General features: G+C 45.1%; 1 protein-coding gene across 1 annotated transcript; it reads right to left on the bottom strand.

The window, feature by feature from the left end:
- Window positions 1-715: 715 nt before the first annotated feature.
- Window positions 716-9133, bottom strand: LOC127011811 (uncharacterized). Its single transcript, XM_050889984.1, has 2 exons — window positions 9086-9133; window positions 716-1600 (listed from the first exon to the last, which is right to left on the bottom strand). The coding sequence occupies exon 2, from the start codon at window positions 1286-1288 to the stop codon at window positions 716-718; it is 573 nt and encodes a 190-aa protein (XP_050745941.1). The 5' UTR covers window positions 1289-1600; window positions 9086-9133.
- Between the last annotated feature and the right edge of the window lie 4492 nt (window positions 9134-13625).

The following is a 13625-nucleotide window of genomic DNA, read 5'->3' on the forward strand; positions in this document are numbered from 1 at the left end:
TTTCATCTTACGGAGCCGACAGGCGGCGCGGATGGCTTGTTGGTGGATTGCTTGCATCGTATATGGTACCATTTCGGTCTCTGCTTGGGGTTTTTATAGCAGCGGAACGAATTCGGTTTGGTCCAAGCTTGGCATTATATCCGACAGTTTTATTACTCTGTTTGTAGTTTTTTCTGTAGACAACTTGTCATACTGAAAATTCTACTATCTTGCTGCGGGTGTTATACGCCCTTGTCGCGCGTTCATGAGTTCGGTTGAGTCCGTGGGTCACTTTTTGGCGTATGAGTTCCATCTTGTCTGGGAGGTTTATCTGGTAGTCTCCTGCCGGTATACCACCTAACTTCCGTAACACTGGATAGGCCGTGCCATGGGTAACCATACGCGTTCCGATCATGGCGTAGTAAAGTGCCATCCCAATTGGCTCGTGTTGGCCATTCCTAAGAGCACACTCTATTCGACTTAACTGGGTATCCCAATTCCGCTGATTCGTTGCAATTATTGCTCGTAAAATTTGAAGTACCGATCGGTTTACTCTCTCAGCCGCGTTCGCTTGTGGGGAGTAAAAGCCAGATTTTACGTGTGGAAAACCAAACCATTGGCTCCCCAAATATTTGGGACCCAAACTGTTTTGCCGTTGTCAGAGTGTATGAACTCAGGGATCCCGTACTGGTGGAAGACTTTTGTCTCAAGGAATTTTACGACCTCACGGCATGTCTCATCGTCTGTAGCCAGACCAACCTTTGGTCCTTGGGTATGGTCCCATAAAGTCGATAAACAATCTCTGACCAGCACTTTCCCTGATACGCTGTTCTCCCATGGGTGGTTGGTCACTTTTGTTGGCAGTCTTAGTGATTTTACAGACCTCAAACTCTTTCACTATCTTTTGGACATCTACAGCCATCCCTGGCCAGTAGTAGAAATCGGGTCGTAGCTCGGTGGGAACCCAGAGCTTCCATACTCGGCCCTCATCCACGGCGTCGTTTAGGCAGAGGCCCATCCGTTTGTAGACGTAGCCTTCCGATGTTTGAAGGTCTTTATTTTTACCTAACTGTTGTTCCACCGCCTGCACCAGTTTGACATAATCCGGTGATTGGAACGCTGTCGAATCCAGGTTGATGTGTAGGTCCAGCTCTTCCGCACCAGTCTTCTGTAGCTCGTCCATATGAACTCGTGAGAGTGCATCAGGGACTACATTTAGTGATCCTTTTCTGTGTTCTATGGGGAAGTCAAACGCTTGCAGCTTCAAACTCCACCGTGCGAGTCTGCCTGACAAGTCTTTCTGACCCATCAGCCATTTTAGACTAGCGGAATGTTCCGCTGTGCCTTGTTCAACTTGACTGACATATAGGCAATCGGGTGTTCCCCTCCTGAGTCATCGGATTGGAACAAAACTCCTCCTACTCCCGTGGTGGACGCATCACATTGGATGGTATATGGTTTCTTGAAGTCTGGGGGGATAAGTACAGGTGCTGAGGACATGCTGGTTTTCAACAGTTCAAACGCCTTAATTGCTTCTTCCGACATCTCAATTTTCTTCACCCGGTCTTTCTTCAAGCACTCGTAAAGCGGAGCCGCTGTCTGGCCGTAGTTTTGAATAAACCTCCTGTAGCAACCAGTCATACCCAGGAACCTTCGCATCTGTTTGGTGGAGCTAGGCTGAGGAAATTCCTATATCGATTGTATTTTTGCCACGTCAGTTCGGATGCATCCTCGCCAACCACGTACCCTAGATACCTGTAGCAAAATTTGCTTTTGTCTACATTAATGGTTAGCCTAGCCCGCTGTAAGCAGGCGTTGACCTGGCCCAACATATCTAGGTGAGCTTCAAGTGTAGGTGAACAAACCAGCAGGTCATCCAAATACACAAATACATTCCATTAGTCGGCACATTCTCGGTGCAGCATTGCACAGGACAAACGAGTCACTGGGGAACTCCAGCTACTGTTGCTCTCCTCAATCACGCCTAGACCTAGCATGCGGTCTAGCTTGGCATACACCAGCTTTTATTTAGCTGGGGATATTGGGTAATGTCGCTGTTTGATTGGTAGGTCCTCGTTGGTAACTTCAATTACATACTGTTCTAGACTGGTCTTTCCTAATCCCTTATCCAGGCATGAGGAATATGTGTCTATCACTTGCTGCAACTTTAAATGTTCTTCTGGAGTAAGCTGATGCGGGGTATAAGCCGTCTCGTGCTTGAGCGTGTCGTTCATATCCAGGTCTCCAGTCATAAGGTCGACCTCTGGTGTTGTTTCAACGGTGGCAACCTCACGTCTACCTTTACCGGGGAAAGTGAGGCCGAATGTATTCCAAAAATTAGTACACACTCTTCATTTAGCTTTCTTATTGGCCTCGACCTGTTTTTCAAGAAAGCACTTTATCTAGCAAAGAAGCGGTTGTCGTTTTGCATGCTCACTACTGTGTCCACTACCTTTTGTTTGAGCCGGCGATTGTCTGCTCTGACATCATATAACTTTAGTATTTTTCGTGCTGTTCGTTTCTCGTTATTGGCGAAGATACGTTCGCGACCTGAGCATGCTTGTCCATCCCCACAACGCCCCCGAGGTTATCGGCTGCGCATGTTTCTCCCGGTGCTCTTTAGCCAGCGATTAACTCGGAGACCTTCTCTTTTGAGCTCCGCCAATGAGGTTATCGGGGATGTTAACAGCAGTCCCTCCATTTGGGAGTTCATATTGTCCTTCAAAAGCTCGATAAATTCTTCTTCAGCGATTTTGTGCTTGAGCTTGAAATGCAAGTTGTGCATATCCGAAAACTAATCGCTAAAAGTTTCGTGCGGTCCCTGTCTGCGATCCATTAGTTCCTTGACTTTCATGAGGTCGCTCGCAGTAGTGGAAAACGCCCGTCTCATTTCTTGGGTTAATGAGTAGTAGTCGAAATCGAAATCTTCCGCTTTGTCCTCCATAAGTTGCTAATATAATTTAGTGGCCGCACCGGTCAACAGAAGATGGAACTCACGAAAGACCTGTTGGCGACTGAGGTCATACAATTCTTGCAGTCGGTCCAGCTCTCAACAGACATGCCGCGCCCGCTACCGTCGAACTTTAGGTTCCATCTGTCTCGTCTGTCATCTCTTGATCTCGGTCCCTGACATGATGCGTTCCTATCGATCTCTGGATGCAATTGGTGGCTCGTCTCCCTCTCGTCTGGTCGGAATTGGGTGTTCTTAAACGGTGCATCTGACTATTATGCATATCCTGTGTCACCGGTTCCAGAGGCGGCGTCTCTTGATATCTCAAGAAGCTGTCAGTCGGATTTGGAACAGATCGGGTTGGTGAGGGCAGTCCCTTCGGTTCGGGCCCCCTAGATGTTGTAGACTGCATTTCGGCTACTTGCGCTTTCACTGCTTCTATTTGGGCGCTCATACCACGCTGCATCTCGTTGCTCTGCCTCAAAAGCTCTATCAATCTCTGCTCACGTCGCTCGGCAGCTTCTAAGCTATCCTCCTCGTGTCTCTGATATTGAGGAAGCATACTTGATATCCCTCTAAGAGGTCCGAGGGGTAAATTCTCTCCACCGGCGGCTCCTTCCATTCCGGGGGCTTGGTCCAGATTGTTTTCTTCGGACAGGGTGTCTACCTGTACTGGCTGATTCTGGGCGCGCTTGTACTCCGTGGTTGGTGGTTTTCCCCGCGCGTAGTTGCGCGGGTCAGTTTTCCGGTGCTGGGTTGGATCAAAATCTTCTTTTTGGCCCCCTACATTTATACATTTGGACCTTCTTTTAAGGTCTTCCCAATTTTTTTTTTGTATAGATTGCCACTTGTGCTGACTAAGGCATGCACTCACTTTTCACTTTACGTTTGGTATAACCGGATCACGCGCCTCTTTTCCAAGCACGCGGTCTGCGACGTAAACGCTAAATAAATAGACAATAATAATGTAAATATACTGAGGGGTGCTGCTCTCTGCTCCGCAAGTCTCTCTTCGGTCAAGATCCGTCCGATATTTAAGCCCCAAGAACTAAACACAACAGGTACCCCTAACTAGGGGTGTCAGCCGCTTTTACACAACTGGGTTCCGCTAAGCTAACATGCCCTTACTCGTCTTTTCTAGTCAGCGCAAAAGTTTCAAACGAAAACGGGCTGCACCTAGACCAGGAATCTGTCCAAAACCCACTCCCGCCAGTAGTCGGAAATCCGGTTGTTTGACCGATCATTCTCGGGCTCCACAACCGCCTTCCTATTTCTCTGGACTCGAAACAAGCAAACGACCTGACAAACTAGCCTAATACGTTGTAGGGCGCCGGCCAGAGAAATTAAAGATCGTCCCCCGCCCAAATATGTGAAGGGAAACAGTAAAGACTCAAACCAAGCAAACGACCGGACAACCGCCTAGTACGTTGGAAGGCGTCGGCTTTACGTTTCATACCCCCACCCCAATCTGTCCTGGATCGACAAACGAACAGTACAAGCGCACCGCAAGTGCTAAATGCGTTGCCGTAATATTTGCGCTATTCTCGAGCCTATCAAACGACCTGGCTAATGCCTAGTAAGTCGTGGGGCGTCGGCCAGAAAGCTCATCTAAATTATATTTACGTTAACTTCAACAAATAGTCTGTCAGCACATACTGTAGGTGTCGTATTATAAAAAGAATAACTCATACTTTGATTTAAGGAAGTTCCGGTAATTTGGCCATGCACAAAACAGGGAATCTCTTTTTATAGTTAAAATATTTCAAAGTCAGACCTCTATTCTGAGACAAAGTGCTGGTTGAGTGGCTGCTCAACACTGACAGTCACAGAAGCTGCGGACTTTAAAGTTAAATGTTTGAGATTAAAAACAATTAGGTAAGCATGTGCACATTAGAAACTTAATTCCCCCTGCTCTATCAAACAGTCAAATTACAAAAACTTAATTCCCCCTGCTCAATCAAACAGTCAAATTACTCATGGCAAATAAGAATGGAAGCTATGCCATACTCAGGTCAGATGTTTGACCCTGATAAAATTCTTTAAGGAATATGAAAATCCTGCGTTGGGCGCCATTTCTGTTACCTAGGCATATTAGTGCCTGAGTCCTGAAAAGGACTTGGGCCAAGGGAGACGCGTCCGATGTTCAGGCACCATTTTTGCCGGCGTAAGCTACGTCGTATTCGGGTCGTGGGATCTTGGTAAGCCTCTCTCCTCTCCAACATAACGAGAATTAATATTTAAAGTGCCTGGAAAAAATAATATTATAGCGCAAGGTTCGTCAGTCGTCAGTCCACACTGCCCCACAAGCCTAGCTGTCGCTTGATCTCAATACGATCGGGCTGTGTTTTGGCCATATTCCCTCCTCTTCACACATTCGTGTGCTAATGGATCGTCGCGGGCCGAGCAATACGATCCCCGATTGTCGAGGTTGTCCGTCGAAGGTTATGTCATTGTTCTTGACCTACTCCACTTCTTACATCAGCACAACCCCATGTTAAAATTCTAGTTCACCATGGTTTCAACTTCGTTTTCACATTATAAAGCAAAACGCTGAACATTCACGACTGCAAACGTCGCTCAGAGGGCTCTTGAAATCGTACATACAACTACTAGGCTGATACTCGCAGCTTAAATGTTAAATTTAATTACTGTATATGTCTAAACGTAATATACATATAATTTATAACAAAAGAATATAGAGATAATGATAGAATTAATTTTTGGTCTTAGCAAAGAATATATTGACATTGCCTAAAAATATGTTCTTGTCTAGACGAGAGAGAATAATGACTGTGGGAACTGTTGATATTATGATAGCTTTTTGAAGCCTATTACAATGAATTAGTGGTGAAAATTCCAGACGGAAGGTCTCAATATATAATTTCTCTAAATCATCTACCGCTATGGGTAGGGATGTTTTTGATAAAACGGAAACTTCGATCCAACACACTTACCCCTTTTTATTTAATCCTATGCGATGAGATCTCGACGCTCTGGATCCTGGGTTTTGGGAGATGTTAACATTGGCTTATATATGTTTATACGTGCGATACTTTTTGGGGGCTCACAACATAACATAACACGAAAACAACGTTACACAAAAAAATAGCACTATAACTGTATAATTATGTATATATGTATGCATCGTACGGGAACTCCACAGTGGCACACGTCGGTTTCAATGGTAGAGCTGGTCAGTGCAGCTCCAATTTCTTGCATTAGTTGTCGGTCATGCTTCACTTGTATTGAAAAAAAATGGCATGCACTTGCTTTTTGTTGTCTATTGTTGTTGGCGATTTACTGTTTTTTGTTTTTAATTGCTTGTTTTTTGTTTTTTTTTTTTTTTCTTTATGAACACTTTTGCCTCGACTGCTTTTTCCTTCTTAGGCTCCGATGTGTGCCACTACTTTCTCCAGGGCGTGGTGCTGGTCGCGGCATCGCTAAATGGAACGTCTGTACATCTTGACGACCTTAAGGAGCACTATTATCAGGAGTAGACCAACTATAAACTTCATGGTCTTGTTTACATCCTGTATATCATCGTGTTGATGACATTGGCGGTGCTGCCGTCGACTTTGGACATTTTACTGCCCATCTTGGGGGGTCCTTATTGCCTTCAGTTTGTTTTGTTGCACTCTTCGTCCTCCAGGGTTGGGATGTGGCCTTCCTTCGGGATAAGGGTGTCCTCCAGGAAAGGATTTAGGTCTCCTTAGAAACACTAGTTTTCTTCTACTACCTCTTGATCGGAGCCAGCGGAAATCAAAACAAATTCTGTCTGCCTTCTACATTTCGGCTGACGTCTTTTTTACCGCGTCAGAGCTTTTGCTAGCCCTTCCGTGTTGGATGAATTAACTAGGTGTTCCCACCTAGGGATAATGTTTCACTATTTCCCTTATCTGAGAGGTTATTGACCGGTTGCCGTATTTTGCCACCTGCCGGATTACGGTTACCAGAAGGTCTATCGTGGTCGTTTTTCTGGTCACCTGACACCCTTAATTTGCCGAATTGCAATTTCGACTGCCTGTACCTTTCCCTCTGTCTCAATATTCATTGTTTGTTTCCATTAAAATCTTCTTTATCTGCGTACCTTTGGTTTTGTTGTTTCCTCTTTTTTTTTATTTATTTATTTTTTTTTCCTTTTCAGGCGCTCAGTGACGTGTGGCTTCGACCCACGCCTTAGAAGATCTAGTCGGGCTTATTATATAATCTGTGTCATATGGCAGGGATTTATTGCATAACAATAATATTTGTTCCGAAAAATAAAAGCTTTCCGGCCCCGCACGGAAATATACATGCATAAATACCTGTAAAGGGAGAAGGGGAAGAAAACAAAACAAACATTCAAAAATAGTTAAATACTACAAGAAATAGAAGAAAATATGGTATTAGCTGTTGGTGCCTTCATCATGTTTTTTTTTAACCGAGGCTTCGCAGCTGCATTGTGGAGAATATTATTATCATAATTATTATGTATATATATATATATATTTTTTTGTTCCCAAAAAAGTACATGTATAGGTCCTTATTTTTATTATTTTTTTAAAATTTATTTATAAACTTTTCTTATCTTAATAATAAACGTTATTCCTAGGCTCCTTCAGGACCTTTGCGATGTCCTGCCTTACCAGTAGTCCCAGGCTTCGGCTCCATTTGTGGAGCTTCATTGGCATTGGTCCTCCTGTACCGTCGGTTTTTTCCTTTGTATTCCTGTTGTTTGGGTGTCTGCTTCCACTCGTGTAAGGGTCTGACAGATTTGCATTCAGCATTGCTGGATGCCCTCTTCTTCGAGATGGATACTCCGGTTCAAGCCGTGGATCCACTCGATCAAGAGCGCCAGATACGACTTTTCATCTTACGGAGCCGACAGGCGGCGCGGATGGCTTGTTGGTGGATTGCTTGCATCGTATATGGTACCATTTCGGTCTCTGCTTGGGGTTTTTATAGCAGCGGAACGAATTCGGTTTGGTCCAAGCTTGGCATTATATCCGACAGCTTTATTACTCTGTTTGTAGTTTTTTCTGTAGACAACTTGTCCTACTGAAAATTCTACTATCTTGCTGCTGGTGTTATATGCCCTTGTCGCGCGTTCATGAGTTCGGTTGAGTCCCTGGGTCACTTTTTGGTGTATGAGTTCCATCTTGTCTGGGAGGTTTATCTGGTAGTCTCCTGTCGGTATACCACCTAACTTCCGTAACACTGGATAGGCCGTGCCATGGGTAACCATACGCGTTCCGATCATGGCGTAGTAAAGTGCCATCCCAATTGGCTCGTGTTGGCCATTCCTAAGAGCACACTCTATTCGACTTAACCAATTCCGCTGATTCGTTGCAATTATTGCTCGTAAAATTTGAAGTACCGATCGGTTTACTCTCTCAGCCGCGTTCGCTTGTGGGGAGTAAAAGCCAGATTTTACGTGTGGAATACCATACCATTGGCTCCCCAAATATTTGGGACCCAAACTGTTTTGCCGTTGTCAGAGTGTATGAACTCAGGGATCCCGTACTGGTGGAAGACTTTTGTCTCAAGGAATTTTACGACCTCTGTAGCTACTGCATGTCTCATCGTCTGTAGCCAGACCAACCTTTGGTCCTTGGGTATGGTCCCATAAAGTCGATAAACAATCTTTGACCAGCACTTTCCCTGATACGCTGTTCTCCCATCGGTGGTCGGTCACTTTTGTTGGCAGTCTTAGTGATTTTACAGACCTCACACTCTTTCACTATCTTTTGGACATCTACAGCCATCCCTGGCCAGTAGTAGAAATCGGGTCGTAGCTCGGTGGGAACCCAGAGCTTCCATGCTCGGCCCTCATCTATGTCGTCGTTTAGGCACAGGCCCATCCGTTTGTAGACGTAGCCTTCCGATGTTTGAAGGTCTTTATTTTAACCTAACTGTTGTTCCACCGCCTGCACCAGTTTGACATAATCCGGTGATTGGAACGCTGCCGAATCCAGGTTGATGTGTAGGTCCAGCTCTTCCGCACCAGTCTTCTGTAGCTCGTCCATATGAACTCGTGAGAGTGCATCAGGGACTACATTTAGTGATCCTTTTCTGTGTTCTATGGGGAAGTCAAACGCTTGCAGCTTCAGACTCCACCGTGCGAGTCTGCCTGACAAGTCTTTCGGAGCCGCTGTCTGGCCGTAGTTTTGAATAAACCTCCTGTACCAACCAGTCATACCCAGGAACCTTCGCATCTGTTTGGTGGAGCTAGGCTGAGGAAATTCCTATATCGATTGTATTTTTGCCACGTCAGTTCGGCTGCATCTTCGACAACCAAGTACCCTAGATACCTGTAGCAAAATTTGCTTTTGTCTACATTAAAGGTTAGCCTAGCTTACAACATATCTAGGTGAGCTTCAAGTGTAGGTGAACAAACCAGCAGGTCATCCAAATACAAAAATACATTTTCGCGCAGCGCCGCTGGTATAACTTTAGCCATTACTCGGCACATTCTCGGTGCAGCATTGCACAGGACAAACGAGTCACTGGGGAACTCCAGCTACTGTTGCTCTCCTCAATCACGCCTAGACCTAGCATGCGGTCTAGCTTGGCATACACCAGCGGTTGTCGTTTTGCATGCTCACTACTGTGTCCACTACCTTTTGTTTGAGCCGGCGATTGTCTGCTCTGACATCATATAACTTTAGTACTTTTCGTGCTGTTCGTTTCTCGTTATTGGCGAAGATACGTTCGCGACCTGAGCATTCTTGTCCATCCCCACAACGCCCCCGAGGTTATCGGCTGCCCATGTTTCTCCCGGTGCTCTTTAGACAGCGATTAACTCGGAGACCTTCTCTTTTGAGCTCCGCCAATGAGGTTATCGGGGATGTTAACAGCAGTCCCTCCATTTGGGAGTTCATATTGTCCTTCAAAAGCTCGATAAATTCTTCTTCAGCGATTTTGTGCTTGAGCTTGAAATGCAAGTTGTGCATATCCGAAAACTAATCGCTAAAAGTTTCGTGCGGTCCCTGTCTGCGATCCATTAGTTCCTTGACTTTCATGAGGTCGCTCGCAGGAAAACGCCCGTCTCATTTCTTGCGTTAATGAGTAGTAGTCGAAATCGAAATCTTCCGCTTTGTCCTCCATAAGTTGCTAATATAATTTAGTGGCCGCACCGGTCATCGGAAGATGGAACTCAGGAAAGACCTGTTGGCGACTGAGGTCATACAATTCTTGCAGTCGGTCCAGCTCTCAACAGACATGCCGCGCCCGCTACCGTCGAACTTTAGGTTTCATCTGTCTCGTCTGTCATCTCTTGATCTCGGTCCCTGACATGATGCGTTCCTATCGATCTCTGGATGCAATTGGTGGCTCGTCTCCCTCTGGTCTGGTTGGAATTGGGTGTTCTTAAACGGTGCATCTGACTATTGAGCATATCCTGTGTCACCGGTTCCAGAGGTGAAGTCTCTTGATATCTCCAGAAGCTGGCAGTAGGATTTGGAAGAGATCGGGTTGGTGAGGGCAGTCCCTTCGGTTCGGGCCCCCTAGATGTTGTAGACTGCATTTCGGCTACTTGCGCTTTCACTGCTTCTATTTGGGCGCTCATACCACGCTGCATCTCGTTGCTCTGCCTCAAAAGCTCTATCAATCTCTGCTCACGTCGCTCGGCAGCTTCTAAGCTATCCTCCTCGTGTCTCTGATATTGAGGAAGCATACTTGATATCCCTCTAAGAGGTCCGAGGGGTAAATTCTCTCCACCGGCGGCTCCTTCCATTCCGGGGGCTTGGTCCAGATTGTTTTCTTCGGACAGGGTGTCTACCTGTACTGGCTAATTCTGGGCGCGCTTGAACTCCGTGGTTGGTGGTTTTCCCCGCGCGTAGTTGCGCGGGTCAGTTTTCCGGTGCTGGGTTGGATCAAAATCTTCTTTTTGGCCCCCTACATTTATACATTTGGACCTTCTTTTAAGGTCTTCGCTATTTTTTTTTTTTGTATAGATTGCCACTTGTGCTGACTAAGGCATGCACTCACTTTTCACTTTACGTTTGGTATAACCGGATCACGCGCCTCTTTTCCAAGCACGCGGTCTGCGACGTAAACGCTAAATAAATAGACAATAATAATGTAAATATACTGAGGGGTGCTGCTCTCTGCTCCGCAAGTCTCTCTTCAGTCAAAAACCGTCCGATATTTAAGCCCCAAGAACTAAACACAACAGGTACCCCTAACTAGGGGTGTCAGCCGCTTTTACACAACTGGGTTCCGCTAAGCTAACATGCCCTTACTTTCCTTTTCTAGTCAGCACAAAAGTTTCAAACGAAAACGGGCTGCACCTAGACCAGGAATCTGTCCAAAACCCACTCCCGCCAGTAGTCGGAAATCCGGTTGTTTGACCGATCATTCTCGGGCTCCACAACCGCCTTCCTATTTCTCTGGACTCGAACAAAGCAAACGACCTGACAAACTAGCCTAATACGTTGTAGGGCGCCGTCCAGAGAAATTAAAGATCGTCCCCCGCCCAAATATGTGAAGGGAAACAGTAAAGACTCAAACCAAGCAAACGACCGGACAACCGCCTAGTACGTTGGAAGGCGTCGGCTTTACGTTTCATACCCCCACCCCAATCTGTCCTGGATCGACAAACGAACAGTACAAGCGCACCGCAAGTGCTAAATGCGTTGCCGTAATATTTGCGCTCCTGCTATTCTGGACTCGAGCCTATCAAACGTCCTGGCTAATGCCTAGTAAGTCGTGGGGCGTCGGCCAGAAAGCTCATCTAAATTATATTTACGTTAACTTCAACAAATAGTCTGTCAGCACATACTGTAGGTGTCGTATTATAAAAAGAATAACTCATACTTTGATTTAAGGAAGTTCCGGTAATTTGGCCATGCACAAAACAGGGAATCTCTTTTTATAGTTAAAATATTTTAAAGTCAGACCTCTATTCTGAGACAAAGTGCTGGTTGAGTGGCTGCTCAACACTGACAGTCACAGAAGCTGCGGACTTTAAAGTTAAATGTTTGAGATTAAAAACAATTAGGTAAGCATGTGCACATTAGAAACTTAATTCCCCCTGCTCTATCAAACAGTCAAATTACAAAAACTTAATTCCCCCTGCTCAATCAAACAGTCAAATTACTCATGGCAAATAAGAATGGAAGCTATGCCATACTCAGGTCAGATGTTTGACCCTGATAAAATTCTTTAAGGAATATGAAAATCCTGCGTTGGGCGCCATTTCTGTTACGTAGGCATATTAGTGCCTGAGTCCTGAAAAGGACTTGGGCCGAGGGAGACGCGTCCGATGTTCAGGCACCATTTTTGCCGGCGTAAGCTACGTCGTATTCGGGTCGTGGGATCTTGGTAAGCCTCTCTCCTCTCCAACATAACGAGAATTAATATTTAAAGTGCCTGGAAAAAATAATATTATAGCGTAAGGTTCGTCAGTCGTCAGTCCACACTGCCCCACAAGCCTAGCTGTCGCTTGATCTCAATACGATCGGGCTGTGTTTTGCCCATATTCCCTTCTCTTCACACATTCGTGTGCTAATGGATCGTCGCGGGCCGAGCAATACGATCCCCGATTGTCGAGGTTGTCCGTCGAAGGTTATGTCATTGTTCTTGACCTACTCCACTTCTTACATCAGCACAACCCCATGTTAAAATTCTAGTTCACCATGGTTTCAACTTCGTTTTCACATTATAAAGCAAAACGATGAACATTCACGACTGCAAACGTCGCTCAGAGGGCTCTTGAAATCGTACATACAACTACAAGGCTGATACTCGCAGCTTAAATGTTAAATTTATCTACTGTATATGTCTAAACGTAATATACATATAATTTATAACAAAAGAATATAGAGATAATGATAGAATTAATTTTTGGTCTTAGCAAAGAATATATTGACATTGCCTAAAAATATGTTCTTGTCTAGACGAGAGAGAACAATGACTGTGGGAACTGTTGATATTATGATAGCTTTTTGAAGCCTATTACAATGAATGAGTGGTGAAAATTCCAGACGGAAGGTCTCAATATATAACTTCTCTCTGGATCCTGGGTTTTGGGAGATGTTAGAATTGGCTTATATATGTTTATACGTGCGATACTTTTTGGGGGCTCACAACATAACATAACACGAAAACAACGTTACACAAAAAAAAAGCACTATAACTGTATAAATATGGATATATGTATGCATCGTACGGGAACTCCACAGTGGCACACGTCGGTTTCAATGGTTGAGCTGGTCAGTGCAGCTCCAATTTCTTGCATTAGTTGTCGGTCATGCTTCACTTGTATTGAAAAAAAAATGGCATGCACTTGCTTTTTTTTGTTTATTGTTGTTGGCGATTTACTGTTTTTTATTTTTAATTGCTTGTTTTTTGTTTTTTTTTTTTATGAACACTTTTGCCTCGACTGCTTTTTCCTTCTTAGGCTCCGATGTGTGCCACTAATTTCTCCAGGGCATGGTGCTGGTCGCGGTGTCGCTGGAACGAATGGAACGTCTGTACATCTTGACAACCTTAAGGAGGACTATTATTAGGAGTAGACCAACTATGAGCTTCATGGTCTTGTTTACATCCTGTATATCATCGTTGTGGTCAACGATCTCCACTGTGTTGATGACATTGGCGGTGCTGCCGTCGACTTTGGACGTTTTACTGCCCATCTGGGGGGTCCTTGCACTCTTCGTCATCCAGGGTTGGGATGTGGTCTTCCTTTTGGATAAGGGTGTCCTCCAGGAAAGCA

This window comes from Drosophila biarmipes, unplaced genomic scaffold, assembly GCF_025231255.1.
Source record: "Drosophila biarmipes strain raj3 unplaced genomic scaffold, RU_DBia_V1.1 ptg000009l, whole genome shotgun sequence".
Classification (NCBI taxonomy): Eukaryota; Metazoa; Arthropoda; class Insecta; order Diptera; family Drosophilidae; genus Drosophila; species Drosophila biarmipes.

Coding starts and splice junctions, on each gene's coding strand:
- LOC127011811 (XM_050889984.1), bottom strand. CDS start 1,288: ATGGGTCAGAAAGACTTGTCAGGCAGACTCGCACGGTGGAGTTTGAAG.